The sequence below is a fragment of the Ictalurus punctatus genome, chromosome 21 (assembly GCF_001660625.3).
Source record: "Ictalurus punctatus breed USDA103 chromosome 21, Coco_2.0, whole genome shotgun sequence".
Classification (NCBI taxonomy): Eukaryota; Metazoa; Chordata; class Actinopteri; order Siluriformes; family Ictaluridae; genus Ictalurus; species Ictalurus punctatus.
Window position 1 is genome coordinate 17,458,019 of NC_030436.2, and position 21,982 is coordinate 17,480,000.

The following is a 21,982-nucleotide window of genomic DNA, read 5'->3' on the forward strand; positions in this document are numbered from 1 at the left end:
TGCAAAACCATATAAAACTTTTGAGTGAGAGATTTTGGTGAAATTTTCATCAAATGATTTAAAAACAAACAGCACTTCTAACTGCTAACTATTTGTAGGACCTGGATCATGCTAATTTCTGGTGCTATGCAAGGCTAAGTGCAGAATCAGGTGGGATTTTGCAATATTTATTTCTTGTTTTGTGGAAAATATACAAATCTGGCAACTTTTAATACCAATTATTTAACACTTTTAGTGTTTTTAATAATTTATTTAACACTGTCAGACAAATGGATTTTCAACCATTTAAAATTCTGATTTTTTTTTTTCAAATGTCCTCTCTTAAAGACAATCACCTGGTAAATTGAAAAGTATTAATAATTAATGATTGTGCAGATCCTCTATAAGTGCTCTGCATAGGGACACTTGTTACCCAGCTGTCAATGCAAACAAACATAAAAAATGTGATTCAGAGAACAGATCTGGGATGAGTGCTCTTATTTAAGGACGCTTGTCAAAGCACATAGGACAGGTGGAGTGGATGATCAGGACACTGTGTCCTGACCACACTGTGTGTGTGCTGGGGCCAAAGTTCTGACCAAAATCTCATTGAGCACAGCATTCTCTCCTCTCTCGAAGCGCACTTCGATGTTGTTACCATAGCGACTGGGGAGGACACGTGGAACTGCACACTGCCTGCCCGTTCTTTCTCACTCAGACAAAGTGCATAGAACAGAGCATCTTGACTTTCATACAGCGAGAGTGAAAAGAGCTGGGTGTTGTATTGTACGGGAAAACAAGAGAGACGGGAAAACACCAGGAAGGTGAAGACAGACAGAACGCGAAAGTAAGCGCGAGGGCGACTGAAAAGCGTGTCTGACTTTCGGACTGCGTAAAGGAGACTTCAGTACAAGACTGGCCATAATGTCAGCTTTAACATGGTCATGGTTTTGAAGTCAAAGATCAGTCGTAAATGGATTTTCAGATGGATGTCTGTAGAGCTTCTGATGGCTTATGGGTTCTTGGGTTGGTTAAAGGTGTTCTTCAGTTTGTCCATCAAGGGGAACTTCTGCAAGTTTCTATCTGGAACCATACGAAAGAAGGTTTTGCTTTCAGAGAGGTGTCCATGTGAAATCCATTTATGTAGATGAGAACTCAAATATCCAAAGAACCTTTGAAGAACCATATTGTGTAAGAGATGAGGTTATAAAATTAGTTCTAGTCTGTTGTTGGGTTTTTAGGTGGAACTTTTAGGAATTTCCCAACGAGACAATCTACTGAACCCTTTAAATTGGTTCTGTAGGAGTATAGAGCCCTGAGGAACCTTTGGAAGAACCTTTTTCTTTCTAAGAGTATACTTAAAAACCAAACACTGTCAGTGGAAAATTAACTAGACCCTAAATTAATTTTGTTGGACCAGTTTTATTGATCTCTATTCAGCAGTTTAAACAATTTGTAGATGTCACAAATGCAGAGACAAAGGCGGATGCACTTGCAGATTCAAAGTTAAACAAACCTAAATCGATACTTAGGCCACATAACATGACAACCAAAGGCAGACACCGAGTGTTGTTGCAAATCGGGACTTAAATACACACAGGTGCTCGCTAACCGGGATGAGATTCAGGTGTGCGTGGTCACGTGACCGCTATGCAGAAGTGTAGTGGCTGCTGGGAATTGAAGTCCATGGTTCCTTCTGGAGATTCATAACAGTAGAGCTTTTTTTTTTTTTTTTTTAACTCAGAAATGTCACAAGCAGCATTGTCTGTTATAGAAAGTGCACATCCATTGTCTCCATGGAGAATTAAGTAGGAAGGAACAATGCAGTACTTTTGGCTCTTCACCTTGTGACATTCCCAGTCTATTTGCTCCATTATTGCTTGAAATCCTGACATTATGATATTAATCTCCAAATGCAGATCTGGAGAATCTGGACTGAGCTGTCTGTTTGGGATTTGTTTTTAGACTCTTCAGACAAAGTTCTCAGTGTCTGAGCCTGGTTCTGACTCATCAGATCGTCGTGTCTATCTCTCTGCAAGACCCTGAGAATCGCCTTCTGTCTCCCGGTGGAATGTAGGGAATTCGGCTGCCGTCGACAATCTAAAACGGAGAGCTAATTAGAAACGGCATGGCCAACTGCTGGGACCGTATTTGATTATTCATGGGATATGGCCGAGTTTGAAGTAGTTCATTGTGGGTGCTAGTGTTCCTCTCAGCATGCAGGATTTATCATTACAGGCTGGTAATAACGGTGGTGTTGGGGGACTTGATGAAATGCTGTGTTAGATGTTAGTCTTCCTTAACGTGTACGATTATTTGTACAAAATGATGTCGCTAATAGTTTTATTGGCTGCTTTGTGACTAATATTTGTACCACACGCTCAGAAATAAAGGTATCAAACGGTACTGGAGTGGTACCACCACCACCAAGGATTCAGTATGTATCTTAGACTTGAAAACATGAATAAAGTGTATCTTTAATAGTTTAAGGTACATATTTGAAACTTAAGAACCACCTTAAAGGTACACCACTTGCACACGCACAAGGTCCAAAAATGGACGACACCACTCCAGTGAAGTTTGAGTGTAGTACCTGAGTACTAGAACTTAGTTTACAAGTCTGTCTTGCCTAAAATCTTCGCCGCAAATATCTGCTCAAATATCATTCAGTCCTTCAGTAACGTCACGCAGACCTTCCGAAATGTTTTAGGACACAGTATGAGTTTAAACGTGAGCAAAACATCACTGAGATGTTGTGAGGCGGCCATGTTGGAGACATTTACCTTTACTCATTCAGCACATGCTTTTATCCAAAGCGGTTTACAACTGAGCTGAAGGTTAAGGGCCTTGTTCAAGAGCCCGACAGTGGCAAAATGACTTGTTTTGCAAAATTTCTTATGTGATAAGATTTACAGTGAAATTGACTCCTTGAACTTCTTAGCGATGACAGTCCTGTAGCTACACTCCCAAAGTAAAGACGCAAACATCAAACGTCTCGGCTGTTTGGCTACATTTGTGTCAAGGTGGAAATTGTGTAAACTTGATTTTTCAGCTTTGTGCTTGAACCGGATTTGGCCTTGCTTGTCAGATTCGATGAAAGTCTCCGGCAAATGAATGGATGCAAATGTAACATGGTGTGACAGATGCAGGAATCAGTGTCACATGTCGGTATGCAGGTGAAATGACATCAGAAACTTGCATAGACCTTCCTGTTTCGGGAGAACAAGACAAGCCACACCAAAGCATTTGTTTTGTCACTATTTAATTAGTAATTAAAAAGGCAGGAATGGGTTTACCGGGTTCTTCCACCAGAGTTAAAGCACACTTGTCTCCTACTTGACAATCCACTTCCAATGTGAAGTTCCACACACTTGAGTGTGGGCGATTAGATTTATAAGCTTAAATAGACCTAGAGCATGGCTGTTTTAGAGTCGATCGATGTGAAAGGTCTTACCTCCATCACTGGATGTCTGTGGATTGATTGCTTTAGACTGAACAAACAGACGTGCAGCTTGGGTGCAGAAATCTTGGGAAGGAGAGCTGAAGAAAGGGGTGTTTAGGGATCTGTGCTGCCTACAAGGTCTTCTCTCTCTCTCTCTCTTTTTTTTTTTTTTTTAAATCTCTCTGGTTCTTTCCAGTGTTGCAGTGATCCAAAGAAGACTCTGGCTGTAGTCCGGTTATATTCCAATCACAAAAGTTATCAAATTCATTTCGTCCAACTTAGAAGACGCCAAACAGGAAGTGTGACCATTCCCTTTGTGTACTGACTTAATAAAACCTTAGTTATGTCTTTGGTCCCATACTCTTACACTACCGATGGATGGTCATGTCTTTGGCTCACTCGGGAGTACTGCTGAAACAGGAAGTTGTGCCGTATCTCGGGGATCCATCCAACAAGTCAGTTTCCTCATGGAGCCAAATCAAATGGATGAAGCCTTAACTTCCACATAACCACAGTCTCACATAGTGCTTGGACCCCTTAATCACCACACATAATCATCAGATTAGTTTACATAATTAACATTTTAATCATTGAACAGTAATTAGAAATATACATTGATAAGACAGCTTTACTGAGTGTTATACTATTATGTTAGTGATGAAGAATCATGTATTCCTGAGAGCTATTTCTATATATTTTTTTCTATAACCTCCAGAACATGTATAACAGATGTTCTCTGTCTCGCAGTCCTGAGAAATTGTCTTTTACTGTGTGACAGCAGCACCATCTTCTGGGTTTGAGCATCACTACACAGTGTCAACTTCTTATGGTAAGGTCATAATTTGAGACATACTTACAGTATACATTTATACACGACGATCAGCCGTAACATTAAAACCCCCTGCCTATTAGCTTTTTATCATAACCAGCATGGACTTTTTGAGCAGTTTGTGCTACAGTAGCTCTTCAGTGAGATCGGACCAGACGAGCTAGCAGTCGCACCCCACGCACATCAATGAGCCTTGGGCGTCCATGACCCTGTCGCCGGTTGTCTTTCCTTGGAACACTTTTGGTACGTACACAAGACCTGCTGTTTTGGAGATGCTCGGTCTCCAAAACCCAGTCGTCTAGCTATCGCAATCCGGCCCTTGTCAAAGTCGCTCAGATCCTTACGCTTGCCCATTTTTCCTTCTTCCAACACATCAACTTTGAGAACTGAGCTTCACTTGCTGCCTAATATATAATAATAATAATAATAATAATAATAATAATAATAATAAATCCCACCCCTTCACAGATGCCATTGATAATGTTATTCAATTCCCTGTCAGTGGGTTTAATCTTATGGCTGATTGGTCACGTGTATATTTTATACACATAAAGAGACAAAAACACAAAGGATTCTGAAAACTTCATCACTTTTATTACACTGTTTTGTAACGTTGTATTAAAAGATACTATGGAAATGAGAAAGGGGAAGGGGGGGCAACAAAAACTATATAGAGAGGAAAAAAACCCCAAAACTAATCTCCATTCTCCATTGGACTTTCTTGGGACGTTTCATCACTCTCCATCTTTTCATCATCTGCCAGACAAGAAACACAAATTCAAAACAGTTCAGCTGATAGAAATGCAGGAAGTATGAAATTCTGATAAACCTGACTGAAATCTTAATAAGAATTATTCGGCCATTTTAAGAACTAGACCGTATTGGAATCGCACGTTTTGCCTGGAGACCTAATTAAACTGAAATCTGATTGATCAGAAAGTGTCGCAGCTTGGATTCATGCACTCGGCAAAAACATAAAAATAAAGTCAGCAAGTCGTTGCCGAACCACTTGGGTATGAGCTGTGGTGTTCCGCCTTTGCATCTCATGTGAAATAAATTATTCGAGTCCGGTTAGCACTTGACATGTTTAACTTCATAGAAAGCATGAGCGTTATATAATTACGCGTGCTAATTAACCCACTCGTTCTACCTGTCCGACTCGCAGCGCCGGGGTGTGTCACACCAGCACGAAGTGGATTATGTTCAATACACATAGCTACGTACCAAACGAAATCTTTTGCCGTGCAAATGTAAATTTTATGATGTTTATTTTATTTATTTATTTTGTTTGGTGTGTTGAAATCACTCGTCTGTCGAACCTGCTTGTCCTGAGCTACAGATTCATCCACCGGATTTATTATTTTTTTCCTCTACAACTGCGGAAGACACGATTAATATTTGCGAATTATGAGCAGCGAAAGAATCTCTCTCCACACTACATGTATAGATGAAAATAAATAAATAAATAAATAAATAAATAAAAGTGAAGTGTTAATATGAATTCTTCAGTGTTTCGTCTCGATATTTATGTAAACATCCGATCCTGACGATTTAATGTAACGAGCGCCCACGTAGCGGTTCAACAGAAGTTCGGACTCACTGTCTAGCGTCTGCTGAAGCTCCTGGATGGTACTGAGAAGCACGTGGAACTGTTTCTTACGCAGCTCCAACTGAGGGGAAAAACAGAAGGTGAAAGATTAGTGCTGGGTTTTTTTTGTGACGTGTTTGTGTGTTAGAGAGAGAGAGAGAGAGAGACAGACAGATAGAGAGACACACAGACTGACAGAGAGTGAGTGACAAAGAGAGAGAGAGAGTAAGTGAGAGACATACAATGTGAATAAGTGAGAGACAGAGAGTCAGACAGACAGAGAGAGTGAGTTAGAGACAGAGAGAGAGAGACAGTGTGAGAGAGTGAGAGACAGACAGATAGGGAGACAGACAGACAGACAGACAGACAGAGAGTGAGACACAGACAGAGAGAGTGACACAGACAGAGAGAGAGACAGAGACAGACAGAGTGTGAGTGAGTGAGACAGAGAGACAGAGTGTGAGTGAGTGAGAGAGACAGACAGTGAGTGAGTGAGAGAGACAGACAGAGAGAGACAGAGAGAGAGTGAGTGACACAGACAGACAGTGTGAATAAGTGAGAGACAGACAGAGAGACAGAGTCAGACAGAGAGAGAGTGAGTTAGAAACAGACAGAGACAGAGTGTGAGTGAGTGAGAGAGAGAGAGAGAGAGAGACAGAGAGAGTGACACAGACAGAGAGAGAGAGACAGAGAGAGTGACACAGACAGAGAGAGAGAGACAGAGACAGACAGAGTGTGAGTGAGTGAGACAGAGAGAGAGTGTGAGTGTGTGAGAGAGACAGACAGTGAGTCAGACAGACAGAGAGAGAGTGAGTTAAGAGACAGAGAGAGACAGAGTGTGAGTGAGTGAGAGAGAGTGAGTGAGTGAGAGAGAGAGACAGAGTGAGTGAGTGAGAGAGAGCCACACAAACACAGGGACGACTCAAAATGACCAGAAACTTACCTTATCTTCTACATTCTCTTTGATTTGGGAAAGCTGTTGAAGTTCTTTGTCCAGCGCTTCAAGCTGCCTGTGGTGACAGGATCATACCATAATAATAAATAATTTAAAAAAAAGACATTATTATTAAAATATCTTTATATTATTTATACTAGCGTGTCTATGCGCTTCATTAAACAGTAATTATACTTACTCCATTGTTTTGTGTCTGTCTGGATGTTGCTGGATGACTTTTGCCAAAGCATCATACTCTAAAATACAAGAAAATCACACTTTCATGATTTGTATGATGTTTATTATTATTATTATTATTATTATTATTATTACTACATGATATACAGATGTAACGTAGTATTCACACCTTGGCGGTTCTTTCGTATCCGCTTTGCTCTCTGGATCTCTTTTTTGCACTCGCCGATTTTCTCGTGTGCGGCCGATATACTTTGCTCTGTGTCGAGGAAACAGACCAGAAATAAGCGCAGAAATCTCAAACGCAGATATTTGTACAAGACCTGCTCTGATTCTATCAAAATGTAAAAGGAATTACCGTTAAAATACCGTCACGCGTCTATATTTAACCGCTCTGATTGACTTTATAAGAAATGCTATCATTTATCCGTCAAATATCGGAAGTGCTCCTACACGTTTAAAAAAAAAAAAAAAAAAAAAAAAAAAAAAAAAAAAAAAAAAAAAAAAAATAAGAGAGAGAGAGAGTCTCATGAATAAGACTTTTTTTTTTACTTCATGTAACCAACACGGTTAAAGTTAAAGAATGGTTTCTTATTTCATTCTTAGTCTTCTTGTCCTGCTTCAGCGCTCTCAGAGTTAACCAGCAGCCATGTGTATTTGTAGGCAGTGAAGGACCGTTTAAGACGCATCACATCCATAACGGAGAACAGAAAAACTGGTTTGAGCCGACACGAAGGCTGGAGTAACTCCCTGCATTAATTGCTTTGTACAAACGTAGTGAGCAGAAAAGCATCTCAGAACGCGTGAAACGGAGAACCTTGTGGTGGCTGAGCTACAACGGCGTTAGACCACATCGGGCCTCACTTTCTATTCCAAACACGATTAACGATTGGTCGAGTATGACAGGATAATTTGAAACTGTAGTTAAGTTTGTTGTGTGAACAGTTAATAGGAACTAACCGGTCCGTACAGGAGGGACCGACTAACCGGCTCAGAGTAGGAGCTGCGAGTTGTTTGTGAGGAAACCGAAGAAACGCGATTTGTCCTTCAGGCTGATCGTCTGGATTCGTCGCTTTAAGGCATTCCATCTAATGTGCATAGAATTCATATTTTGATTGTTCTCGATCGAAATGCCGCCGAAATCATAGCTACGCGTCATGCCCGTGCGTAGAAAACAAGCGTTCGCCTGACACTTTCCAGCGTGAAGCTAGGGTGACTCTCCGAGTTCGCACATCGTGTCGTCGTTCTCACCGATGTCTGCGTAGATCGTTTCATAGTTCTCCATCTCCTTCAGGTTCATGTCATACACCAAAAGCGTCTTTCCCATCGAGAACTCGCACTGCGACAAGCTTCCGAGCATCCTCTGGTACTGAGCGAATCTGCAGGAAAAGCAGACGGCACAAACTTTCAAGTCTGTAGTGGTGTAACGGACCTGTAACTAGTAAAAGCATAGATCTGATTATACTGACTGATTTTAAATAAATAAATAAATAAATAAATAAATAAATAAATAAATTCACCCTTCTTCTGGTGTCACGTTCGAGTGGCACCATTTCAGGAAGCTTTTCAGGAGGACGTTGATGCGTCGGTCGTCTCCAGCTCCGTCGCCGTCGATGAGCAGCCGCTTACGGATGACCTCATCTGCAATAAAGACAAGGCACAGGAGTGTAAAAGAAAAATGTGGGGTTTTTTTTTGGGGGGGTGGGGGGGTTGGGGGGGGGGGGTATGGAAATGTACATAACTAGCAACAAATTGTTATACTTTGATTCCTGATTCTGACTCATGTGCTGAACTTAATAATGTTATGATGGTTATTAATAATATTCTGATGTTTTGAACATGTTTTAATTCTCTTTGCTAATTGTAAACACTACCTTACTTTTAGACGTGGGCTGAATCCCAAACGACTCCTACTTCTATAAACAGCGCACTACATACTCTGTAAACGCCACTATTTCTTACACTTTGTAGGGAACCTAGAAAGGAAACAGTAAGCGGTTTGTTATTCAGCCTGGGGAATACATTCTCAGGCTTTGAACTCTTTATTATTTATGCCTTATTGTAGCTACTAGCTGCCTCACAGAAGGAGGATTTCGCGTACATATTTAATCATTCGTGTGTTTATTATCATTCCCATACGTTTAGATAAATTTAATTATAATAATTTACGTTGCCTTGGTAATAAAACGAGCCCCAGCTGTGTAGCTACATCACTTCGGCTAATCTGTTTGCGTCACAGCGACCGAGCGATTTCTGCTCGGTTCTAGAAACATGCCTCAATCCACACCGTGTTTCTCACTCACCGTTAAAAACAATAAACGTGATGTAATCGTTTCAGCTATTATACTCAGCCATGATCTTACCATCAGTTATGGTGCCCATTTGTTCCTCGGTGTACAGTGAGAGCTTTCGATAAAACTTTATTGACACTCCCGGAAATGAACAAAATAAGAGGCAGTGCGTGAAACAGCGCCGCCTATGGACGCGTCCTTTATTACACTCACTGCTAAATGCAGACGTTCACACACATCACACACTTTTAGTTCTTGATTGTTGGAAAAACAACAACAAAGGGTTTGGTTCGTTTGTTATAAATTGTATATATGCGTAATATGTACCCATATCCAGGCAATTCCTTTTTTATTTTACGTTATTTATATTTTGTCAAAAAAAATGGAAAGTGGGATTTTGGTAGCTAATCATTATCTAATATTCCCGTAAATGGATTAAGAATAAAATAAAAAGTGCCTTGATTAATATTTTTGTTTTTTATTTACAGTTGTTAGGCTGCCGTCCTTGTTGTTTATTTTATTATACTTTTTTATTGCCCAAAAGCTCTGTAATTATGTATGTATGTATGCATTTGTTTTTGTTTTTTATTAGACATTTTACAGTGCTGATTAAAATCAACTACTATTAAAGGAGTTGTTATTGGTTATTATGGGTCTAATCTCTGCAGTGGTGTCTCGGTCTCAGTGTTCCCAGGATGATATTCAGTTCAAATCTAAACTCTGTAATATGGAAACAAGAATCAAACTTCAATGCAACTGAGGTTTTTATGAAACGAGGGAAAAGTGCTGCTTATATGGCTCACCCCCCCCCCCCCCCCCAACAAACAACAACAAAAGTTTGAATGTCAATACTTGATGTGAACATGAAAATAGAATCCATCCATCCATCTATTCGATTCTCATTTATTAATTTATTTGTTTGTTTCCCAAGTACTGTAATCATTCATTTATTTAGGCTACTTATTAATGTTAATTTTTTTTTGTTTCCCATTTATTTATTTATTCGTTGCCTATTTACTGTAGGTTCATTTAGGCTACTTATTAATGTACATATTTATTAGTTTTCCATTTATTTATTAATTTATTTCTTTATTTCCCTTCCTTCTGGCGTCCTACGTCAGGATTGGTCATTTCACGATCCAATCAGCTTGCTGCTTGTGAGTTCGAACGATTGCCCAATCACCGCGCGGGATTAGCGTTCAGCCGGATTACGGGTAGGGGGTGAAAACGCGCCCGTAACTGGTTGACAGGCAGACAGCGGCTGTGGAGTGATGAGCGGCGTGCTGCGCATGCGCACTGCCGAAGTGACGCGCTCGGTCCCAGAATGCTGCCTGGTAAACAGACATGGAAGCACCTGGCGAAGACCTCCACAGTCCCTGAGCACTGCGCCGCCGCTTTGCGTTCCTCCCCCAGACTCATTCTCAATCTCCTCTAACGGCTCACACATCTGCTCGCTCTCGGAGCCCGGCTCGGATCTCTGAGGTCCGGGACGTAGGTAAGAGAACAAAGATGACAGCGGCGTTAGCTGCTAATGGTTTGTTCCGCTGCTCAAACAGGGACAGTTTTAATGCTAGCGATGCTAACGCTGAGCTACAAATGGCTTCAGTTTAGCCCGCTAGCAGCGCGGAAGCTAAACATGCCACAGACAGACAAACAGAGAGAGAGGGAGAGAGTGTCAGAGAGTCAGAGTCGAGGTTTTGATGCTAACATGCTAAGGCTTTTCAGTTAGCAGAGAAGCTAAGTTGCAGCTAGCGCGCGAGCCCCCTCTTCCTCACCCCCCCCCCCAAATGGCAGTAGCATTTTATCTTAGTGACGTAATTCTTATCTAAGTTTAAATCTTATCCGCTTTTAACTCCGTGATATTTCGACGGGAATGTGTCGTACATTTTCTGACTTTATCGGCTGCACTTTTCTGGTTTGTTTTTGTTTCGCCGTTTATTTTTATTATTTTAAAATATATATATTTGCTTTGCTTTCACGTTGTCCAAGTGCACTTGTTCCAGTGAAGTGACCAACTCTCTCACTACAACAGCATACTGAATGAATGAAGCACTGACAGCTCACTAACACCGACACAAACAAACTTTTGGAAATGACATTTATAAACAAAAAGAACAAATTTCTTCCTCGTGCGAAACTATTTCGTTTCTGAAAATGTCAAACTAACCGAGTTTCCCCCCGAGAAACTACGCTGTTTGCGCACATAACTGCCATTTTCATTTCTTTAAATGTATATTTTTCTGGTAAATGTTTTCATTCAGACATAATTAGGCGTATTTAATAATATATATATATTTTTTAAAAACATCCTGAATATCTATGAACGACATATATTCTTGTTTACATAGTAGCTGCTGAATTATCAACCATGAAATCCTCGCGTTATTCAGAACGTAGGCGTGTGTTATGGCTGAACACCAAATACAACGCTTCTTAATATACAAGTGCACTACATAGGTCACCTCATAATGGGGTGTACACTGTACGAAGTGCACTATTTTAACAGTAGGGAGCCATTCAGGATTCAGCCCGTAGCAGTGTACAGTATACAACTGAAATGGAGCTTAATTTAAACAGAGATTTTTTTTTTTCTTCTAGTGACTGATATTTCTCATGGCTTTTTATCATCATTTTCTTTTAAGGCTTGGATCAGGGATGTGCTAGGTACAGGTGAAGATCGATACGATTTCGATCCGATGTTTGGCGATACTACGATGTGATTCGATTTCACTAGCAGGGCGGTAAGACGGTGTCGCGACTCGTGATATATATATTCACGTCGACTGATTACGAAATAATTTAAAATCTCTGAGCGCATGTCGGAGTCCTTACTGTCGCCGGTAAGACAGAAAGCTTCCTAAGCTCCACTTTGAGGGGGATTTTTAAAAATGTATTTATTTATTTAATATATATTTTTAACCGGTTACGTAAACTGCAGGTTGGTGGTCCCGCCGAATAACCACCGCACACTGTCACCATGTGCATAAATGCCATTTCCACCGCTTGCGATAATGTCAGGCGAAGACATTTTGAAGTGGTATTTCTCTTTCAGAGGAGTGACATTTACGCACGTTTCTTCCTTACACGTGTAAGTAACAGGCTCATTTACTTTAAAATACCTTCAGAAGGAAGCCTTTAGTGTTGAATTCACCTGCGTTATCGTCGATCAAAGCTTTCAGAGAGTTTTCAGAACTGCGTTTGTTTGTTTATTTATTTATTTATTTTTTGTCTGGAAGAGGGATTAACGGGATGCCAACTGCAGAGCTCTCAGGTGGTTAACCAGGGATAGTGCTTATCGGATCGGATTACTCTGTAGCGGCGGGTTGCTCCATAAGTAGCTCATGTACCAGAAAGCCACAACCAGATTCACTTGGCCTTCGGCCGAGCGGCATCTCCTGTCAGCAGACACTCGGCCGACTCCCTAAATGGCGATTATTGTGCGCGGACGATGAAAACAATGCGATCAGCTTTCCCTCTCTGCCTCTGCGGTGTGCCTGCAGGTCCTGTGTTCAGCACGCGTGGCCGAGCGCAACCAGGGAAACCGATGAGGAGCTGCTGATTTGGGCTGCGGACTCCTGCTTTTCACTTTTCAGTAGGTATGAGACTTATTTTGTTCACACAGAAAAACCAGGGGCACTTTCTCCACACTGTGTGAGAAACAATCGCTAAAACACTCGTGCTCGAATAGCAGCGTCAGATAGGCAAAACAGTAAGGAATAGATCACTTGAGGACATGCTGTTATGGCGAAATAATCGGCGACTGGGTGGCGGGACGAGAAGGGACGGGAGGCGCAGCTTGTCGGTTGTCACGTTACGGAAAATCCACAAACCGTTAACTCTGCTGTCCTGACGACTTTCCCTTGGTGGAAAACTTACCACCCGTTACAAAGCGCTGATACTGGAGACTCCTTCCTTAAATGTTACACTTACAGAAAAATGTACCATATCAACATTCAGACTTGTTGTTGTTGTTGTAATAATAAACTCTCTTTATTACTAGCTGTCTCGTTCAAGTCCCTGTAAATGATTTGTTACTATAGAAACAAACATCAAACAAACAAACGCACTTTAATATAAACCTGTGATTTAGCTGCTGCTGTAGAAAACGAATCAGCACCTACTGACCGATCCGATTTCCGATGCCGTGGTGTAAGAGACTGGATACGTGATACTCAGCCACAGTTGTGTGACATCGAACTATATCGAAATATTATTTTTTTACTTCCTTATCTGAATAACAATGCCACCTCCGTGGTGACTGGCTAATTCAAAAGTATCACACTGATAGACATGAGACTGTTAGGGACTTCCTGTTCGCTCTGTAATCACACTGTTGTTGTTACTATTATTGTTATTATTCCTAAACAGCCGTTATTGGATCACTTTCTCGTTTTGCCACGTGGAGCGTCTATCTCTTTAATAAGTAGATTAACTTGCTGAGCATTCCTCGATCTACGTGCAAAACCCGAGTCCTGACTGAGACTTTTAAAAATCTGTAAAGCTCTGTTCTTATTAGACAGGTAACGAAATGCTTAAACATGGGTGCATTATTTTCACCAGAACGATTTGGATCACGTGAAGTCAGCTGGAGGGTCTGAGATCAGGTCAGGATGATCACCATGTATACATACATACATACACACACACACACACACACTGGCATGGTTAGTTGGACTCATTCGCTTTTTTTTTTTTTTTTTTTGGCAGCATTGCAAAGGCCAACGCTGTCATAGCAATTAGCATCCAGTACAGTGTTTCCATGTTCTCAAGTCACACTGAAATCACAGGCGATGTGTAGGAGCTAATAGATGTAGTGTGACGGGTTCTTTAAAGTATGCAGGGTGTTTTGAACAGAACCCTGGTCGCGTTCTTCAGGGAGACGAGAAAACGATAGCGATTGAAGCGCAGCGAGACGCTGATCCGACCGCGGAGAGTGAACCGAACACGGCGTGTGATTTGGGTCGCGTACGTGAGCTGCCGAACTGAGCCAGAGGACAGAGTTCTTCCTCCATGTTCTCCATTCCTGTATGTTTATGATTTCTCTGTGCAACGGTAAAAGGTTTGCTCAGAATTCTGACTAACGAGTGAACGAGATTTATTTTCAAATCTGCGCACCCTTCAGAAAGCCTTTTCCTTTGTGTTTGTATAATTTACACTACCGGTCAAAAGTTTACACACACTCGTTCTTTATTTTTGTTTTTTTCCTCCATGTTTTATAATAATAATAATAATAATAATAATAATAATAATAATAAGTAAAGTCATCAAAACTCTGGAGTAACACAAATGGAACTATGGGAATTATGTCGTGATTAAAAAAAAGCCAAAATAATTTAGTATTTTAGCATCTTCAAAGTAGACACTTTTTTTGCCTAGAATTTCCAGAAATGTATTCTTGGTGTTTTCTCACCCGATTTCCTGAGGAATTTTCCTGAAATGCTTTTTAAACAGTATTAAAGGAGTTCACACCTACGCTGGACTCTTATCGGCTACTTTTTGGAATATTTCACTCCGAGTCGTCCGTTTAAAAAATATATATATATATATTTTATTTTTTGGTAAATAAAATGTTAGTTTTCTAATGAAAGAAATTAATATGTCGGCACAATTATAACACAGATTTCAAACATGTAATCATACAGCTTCAGATCAAAAGGTTATTAAGATCATGAGAAACATTTCAGTCTCCAAACTTCTGACCTGACTGTCTGTGTGTGTTTGTTTGTTTGTTTGTGTGCGAGCGCGTGCAAACGGAGTGAAACGAAACCGATTATCAAACGAACGAAAAGAATCAGTTTAACTTTGATTGAATCCTCGAAACAAAGCAATAAGTGCGAAAGCGTCCCGAGACACCAAACTGACCGTCACACGTCGTCAAACCATCGTTGAATACCTGTGGCTTGACTGTTGCTTGTAATTTTATGGTCTGTTCCACATCAGTGCTACAAGTCAGCCCTTGAATCAGCATCTGAGGCCAGCTGGAGATTAAAAAAATAATAATTCAGTGAGCAAAACAAGCGAAGTTTGTAATGTACGATATAATACGTTTGTATAAGCGCAGATCTAGTGCAGTCCAAAAGGCTTTGTCAATCAATCTGTCTCTTATTATTAGTATTATTATTATTTATTTATTTGTTTATTTATTTATCTATGCAAATGAAAAGACTCATGTTTGTTCTCTCTGAGCGTAAGTCCATCTCTCACACACACACTTTCACTAGAAGCTGGAGGCGAGGCTGGAGTGTAGGTTGGATCGTGTACCAAGGCTACAGAAAGAGATTTATACACAAGACTGAGCAGATCTGTCACCTGTGCCGAATAAATACAATATTTTTTAAAAAAGTGTATGTATTATGTAAGCGTGTCGGCTGCGTGAGGCGGCGTATACTGTTGCACAGTTGCTTTTGACCTTTTGTGAAGATGAACTAGAGGAAAAGAAAAAAGACTAACAGCAGCTAAGCTGTAAGCATTTTAACCGTAGTAGTAGACGGTTGTAGATTTGTGGATTCATGAAGTATGACGCACAGTATCCATACGGTAATATGCGAGTTCCCGCTGTTCACCCAGCACACAGGAAATCGGCATTGAGGTGAATTAGGAGAAGAACCGGTTCATCTTCAGGTCCCGTGTACGTGTGCTTTGGCACCTAGACGCTTTTTAAACGCAGGCGGATTTGCGATTAAGGTCCAAAATACGAGGCATGAACTTATTAAAATGCAAGAAAGGAGTAATGTCATATTTCCTACACGAGATGCAGGAAGTGAAAGCAGAGAATTGAAACACACTTCATTTTTTAAATAAATGGGACAAAGGATTTTTGTAGTAATATTGAGTGTGATGTACGCATGAGTTTTATCAGTCAGGAGACCGAGGGCGTGACCTTTCCCTTAAAAATGTAAATAAAACCCCCCCTCCCCCAACATTGAGGCTCGAAATGTAACACACTATAAGACCAAAAGTATGTGCACTCCTGACTGTCACACCCATATGTGGCTTTTTGCCAAACTGTTGCTACAAAGTTGGAAGAACATGATTGTATAGAGTGTCTCTCTGTATGCTGTAGCTTTACAATTACAAATCACAAGCGAAGAGGCCCTAAACCTGTTCCAGCGTGACAGCGCCCCTGTGCACAAAGCGAGCTCCATAACGACATGGTTCACCAAGGTCCGAGCGGAAGAACTCGAGTGTCCTGCACAGACTTCTTTTATTTATTCATTTATTTATTTATTATTTTAAATTTACACTTCTTTCTTTGACGGTTTTCTATATTACCCACAATGCCGTTTGACCACCTACACTACAGGTAGTTGTGCAGTAGGATTAGAGAGCGATTCAGTGGCGCTTTAGTGTTTTCCATCTGTCCGGCTCTGTCGTCTGTACGCTCCAAACGCTCAAACTTTCACGCCAATGTCGCCGTTATCATAACCGTCGTCTCGTAGATCGCCACCTAAGCATACCTCACTCGTATAACTGCACCGCATTCTGGAACCGAGAGTCCAGCACTCACGCCGACTTCTCCACCTCTACGATGGATATCTCATTAATATCTCATCACTGGAAAATATTGAGCTCTTGATCTCTCCCCCCCCCCCCCCTTTTTTTTTTATTTTTATTTTTTATAAACCCCTCCTATTAAACTGTGCTTTAAATAAATATGCCCCCCCCCCCCCATCATCATCACAATTACTGAGCACATGACTGATTTCAATGTAAAGATATTTGTGTCAGGGTGAAGTTTTCCTGTAACAGTTTCTGAGTGTACTTTTAAACGTAAATCGGGTTTATTATTAATATATATTGTATAATGTGCATATTTTACTTGTTTCGGTTGTGTTCAGTAAATAGTTCCTCAGTGACGCTTGAATGATGCAAATAGAGTGATTAGTGAACAAAGACTGACACGAAAAATAATCTTTGGTTCAGTCTGAACACGTGTGTGGCCTGGGTTTTGCTGATTCACGTGATCCGGACCGAAGTTTTAATTTCTCCATAAAGCCCGTTACGTATTAAATCGGTGATCGATGTAATCATATCGATGCGATCTCACACCGGGAGTCAAGAGCTCAGCTCAGCTCAGAGGTGGAGGAGGGGGAAATGATCGCGGATTCGCCCCTCGGTGTGTTTAACCGGAGCGCTGACTGGCTGTGTGTGTGTGTGTTTGTGTGCGTGTGCGCGCGCTCCGTTCTAGCGGTGAAGCATGTCGGAAAGGGACGAGGAGGGCGAGCCGCGGGCGGAGCAGCGCGCCAGAGCGCCGCCCAGACACCAGCAGCAGCGGACTGAAGGCGCGTCAGCAATGGCGGCCATCGGCGAGCGCGCGGCGTCTCTCCCGAGTCCGGAAGTCATGCTGGGCCAGGCGTGGAGCTGCTGGGTGGACGCCGCGAAGCTGCACGCGACCGACGGTGAGTGCTCGAGCCGTAACCCATAGCAACGAGTTAAAAAAAAAAAAAAGAAAAGAAAGAAAAAGGCAGCCGGCGGTAAAGTAGCAACAGCAGAGCAAGTGTTTACCTGATTATAGAACAAACATTCAGTCAGTTAGTCAGCTCACCGTGTTTATACCCCCCAGTGTTTATGCGCCCCCGTGTTTATACACCACATTTTACCTGTTTATACCCCCCAGTGTTTATACACCACATTTTACCTGTTTATACACCACATTTTACCTGTTTATACACCACATTTTACCTGTTTATACCCCCCAGTGTTTATACACCACATTTTACCTGTTTATACCCCCCAGTGCTTATACACCACATTTTACCTGTTTATACCCCACAGTGCTTATACACCACATTTTACCTGTTTATACCCCCCAGTGCTTATACACCACATTTTACCTGTTTATACCCCCCAGTGCTTATACACCACATTTTACCTGTTTATACCCCCCCAGTGTTTATACACCACATTTTACCTGTTTATACCCCCCAGTGCTTATACACCACATTTTACCTGTTTATACCCCCCCAGTGTTTATACACCACATTTTACCTGTTTATACCCCCCAGTGCTTATACACCACATTTTACCTGTTTATACCCCCCAGTGCTTATACACCACATTTTACCTGTTTATACCCCCCAGTGCTTATACACCACATTTTACCTGTTTATACCCCCCAGTGCTTATACACCACATTTTACCTGTTTATACCCCCCAGTGCTTATACACCACATTTTACCTGTTTATACCCCCCAGTGCTTATACACCACATTTTACCTGTTTATACCCCACAGTGTTTATACACCACATTTTACCTGTTTATACCCCCCCCCCCCAGTGTTTATACACCACATTTTACCTGTTTATACCCCACAGTTTACCTGTTCATACCTCTCCAGTGTTTATACACCACATTTTACCTGTTTAAACCCCCCAGTGTTTATAACCCACAGTTTACCTGTTTATACCCCACAGTTTACCTGTTAAACACTGAGTCACCTGACTACCCATTTACTAACATAACTACCTCTTTATCACGCAGTTTACCTGTTTATTATGTAATTTACCTGTTTGTCACACAGTTTACCTAACTGACTACCTGTTTTAACGTACTATTGACCTAACTAACTGAATAAATATTTATCAAATAGTTTACCTGACTGTCTGTGTGTGAATATACGTTATGTTTTACTATCTACCTATTTAATCAGTTTGATACCCGTTTACTTGTTTTTCTTAATTGACTGATTCATTTTTTACCTGTTAATCATGCGGTTTACCTGACTGGCTACCCGATTACCCAAATACCTACCTATTTATCAATCTGTTTAGCTGTTTACTTACTGTGTACTAGTTTACTGAAGTGACTGACTGACTGAATTACAGTTTACCTTTTTAATGATTACCCACATAGCTACGTATCTATTTACAAACCGACAGTTCACACGTTTGTCAGACTCTTTACCTACTCATATCTGTTCATCTGTTTAGTGAACACATTCCCTGATTATTTAAATATTTATTTGACCGCTTACTTTATTTATCCGTCATCATGATTGAATGAATGTGTATCAAAAATATCTGACTGTTTACCTGATTGTTTTGTGTATTCAACTGAATGAATGTGTAGTGGCATATTAGACCATTAACCTGACTGTATTTCCGATTGTCTACCTGCTTATATATCTAATAATTTGTTTATTACAGAGCTTACAGGGCTGTTTAATTATTTAGCTGTTTCTCAGACATCCTGCCTCTTTATCTATTTCCCTCTTTAGATATTTACATGTTTTCATGTTTATCTGTTTATCCTACTGTATCTGATGCTTACCGAATAAACCAAACCTGTTAAACTGTTAAATGAACAGGTGAAGAATCAGATAGTCAGGTTTATTTTATTTAACGTGTCTCTTTTCGATTCATCTGCACAGGCATAGAACCAGAAGAAAGTTTTAAAGAGTGCGGGAGGAACCGAGAAGCCATGCGACTGTGCAGAGATGGTGAGCACACACTCTCTCTCTCTCTCTCTCTCTCTCTCTCTCTCTCTCTCTCTCTCTCTCTCTCTCTCTCTCTCTTTCCTTTCACATGGGATCAGAAAGCGATAATATTTATGCCATAAAGAGAGTTACTTGCGCTGGTATGGATAAAATGATACAACGATGACACAAACTCAACCCCGACAAACCAGACCATTTATTAAGCGCCAAAGGTTCCGGAACTTCCTGCAGTGGGGGGAAAAAGTCCCAAAGTGTTTACTTTTTTCCCCCTGGTGAAACCCTTATGAGTGTCACTTTTGTCTCACCTTTCAAGAGCTGTAAAAGTTCACCAGCATTATGAGTTTCCGGTTTTAAATAAATAAATAACCCCTCAGCTGTGCAGCTCAACAGTTTGTTGACGATTTCAGGCCCGACGCGGTTCCAGATTTTTGGAAAAGCTTGTGGAGGTTTTAAAACTCAATCAAATGATTGCAAGTACATAGTGTGTGGTGTCTTTTTCTTTTTTTGTTTGAATGGAAAATAAATAACTGACACGGCAGCTGATCTTACCATCCCGTTAGAGTTAACACATATTGTTTGGCTCTGTGTTAATACAGCACCACCGAATCTTTGTTTACACGTATTACCGATGAGTCATAGTCATATTCCTGTCCCGTCATCATCTGCCAGCTTTTCACCTCTTCGTTATCACGACCGGTTATTAAATAATGAATTCTGTTCCCACGTTATTAGGCCTGTCTAAAGCACAGCACAGCGTAGATATCAAGTTTTACTCTACAGTTGACTTTGTGAGATAAAGGACATTAAGAAGGACCAAAGTAAGTGTTAAAAAAAATAAATAACTAAAAAAGCAGGATGGCAAGAGAGATTCTTGTATAAGTATTCACCCCCCTACCGAACGTTTCCACATTTTGTAGTGGTGTTATCCGAAATTATACTCTGAAATTGCTGTAAGACGGGGTTATATATCATGAAACTACACAAAATCGTCCATAATATTGATGGGGGGAATCTATATTAATTGCACATAAAAAAGTGATTGCAAAAGTATTCACCCCCTAAACGAGCTCTGGTGCAAATACTTGCCATCAGAAGTTCTATTATTAGTTGAATGGTATTGAAGTGTCACATTAGCTACATGGATTGGTTCACAACCAAAAGTTCAGATGACCGTCACAGTTATGTATGTAGTAACTTCTAAAGCTAACTACAATCTGAATACTTGCGCCATCTGCCGTCGAATATTAAGATTAGCCTGTTCGTACGTCGTCAAAGACGTCTTCTCCATCAAACCTTCTCTTTATTTGCACTCGGAAGTGGTTACACGCTCGTGAAGATGGTTTATCTAACGGCACGCTTGAACGGGGACACAACAGAGCCAGCGGGTGGGGAGCGGCAGAAACGATGTATAGTCTGACTGAAGAGAACTCGCAGAACGGGACTGTCAGCTCATGCTCGACCAGAGAGGAAGCAAACAGCTTCAGGCTGGTTTCAATTTGGATAGGACTTACTGGCGGTGCTAAAGTGTGAAAGCTCCTGCAGTCTCAGAAAAGACAGCACTAAACACCACCTTTCCTCGTTGAATGGGTAGATACTCTCAAGCGTACACCTTTTTGTCAGTTCTGATCCACGTTTTCAGGTGAACAATGCATCTTTACGGGTTGCACCTGATCTAGAATGTGTTTCAGCGAGTCTGAGCTTTAATTGTTTCAGTCTCACTTTCACATTTGCTAGAACTTGAGAGAGATACAGACAGGTTGATTTGTTTTATCTGATCATCATGTTTTGTTATATGAGAAGTTCTCCCAGGGTCTGATGTTCCTGATGATTCTCGAGCGTAATCTGTGAGATTTTGTTTTGTATCTGGAGTCTGTCTCATCTTCAGTTTCGACATCGGTTTGTGTCGCTCAAATATAAGCCAACGTTTCTTCTGAAATGATGATGATGATGATGATTTATTGCTGATAATAGTGTTGATGATTGACCCTTGTGCTCACGACTGGATCGCTGACCTGCAGCTTTGTCATTGTATCCAGTGTAGGGTTATCACGGTCAGTGATGGTGTGTGATCAGACAGTTACCACACCGCTTCCTTTCTTTTTTCTTAAAATAAATTTTACAGTCCTCTCCGTCTGGACTCGCTAAATCTAACTGCAACTCCATTTCTCAGTGCGAATGCGGTAGTCGAATACAAACCCTAAAAACCCTTTGCCTGTGTAATTCACAACTATTCTACACGTATTATATTGCGGCACTCCTAGCAGTTTTCATAACCTTGTCGTACGTGG

General features: G+C 40.9%; 2 protein-coding genes across 4 annotated transcripts in view; one reads left to right on the forward strand and one right to left on the reverse strand.

The window, feature by feature from the left end:
- Positions 1 to 4,822: 4,822 nt before the first annotated feature.
- On the reverse strand, positions 4,823 to 9,362 carry thoc7 (THO complex 7). The gene is given in 8 exon segments (NM_001200462.1): positions 4,823 to 5,006; positions 5,851 to 5,920; positions 6,782 to 6,848; positions 6,972 to 7,029; positions 7,140 to 7,226; positions 8,219 to 8,346; positions 8,488 to 8,608; positions 9,331 to 9,362. Coding segments are annotated over 8 exon segments (612 nt in total). The 5' UTR covers positions 9,350 to 9,362; the 3' UTR covers positions 4,823 to 4,944.
- Positions 9,363 to 10,562: 1,200 nt separating this feature from the next.
- Positions 10,563 to 21,982, forward strand: part of LOC108255008 (ataxin-7) — a 35,013-nt gene continuing 23,593 nt past the window's right edge. Inside the window, exons 1-4 of one of the 3 annotated variants that reach the window (XM_017450569.3) lie at positions 10,563 to 10,753; positions 12,759 to 12,854; positions 17,447 to 17,657; positions 19,629 to 19,697. In XM_017450569.3, coding sequence (XP_017306058.1) covers positions 17,456 to 17,657; positions 19,629 to 19,697 — 271 coding nt within the window. In that variant the 5' untranslated portion in view covers positions 10,563 to 10,753; positions 12,759 to 12,854; positions 17,447 to 17,455. The remainder of the gene's footprint in view (positions 10,754 to 12,758; positions 12,855 to 17,446; positions 17,658 to 19,628; positions 19,698 to 21,982) is intronic. The other 2 variants (XM_017450570.3, XM_017450571.3) reach the window with 2 other exon arrangements.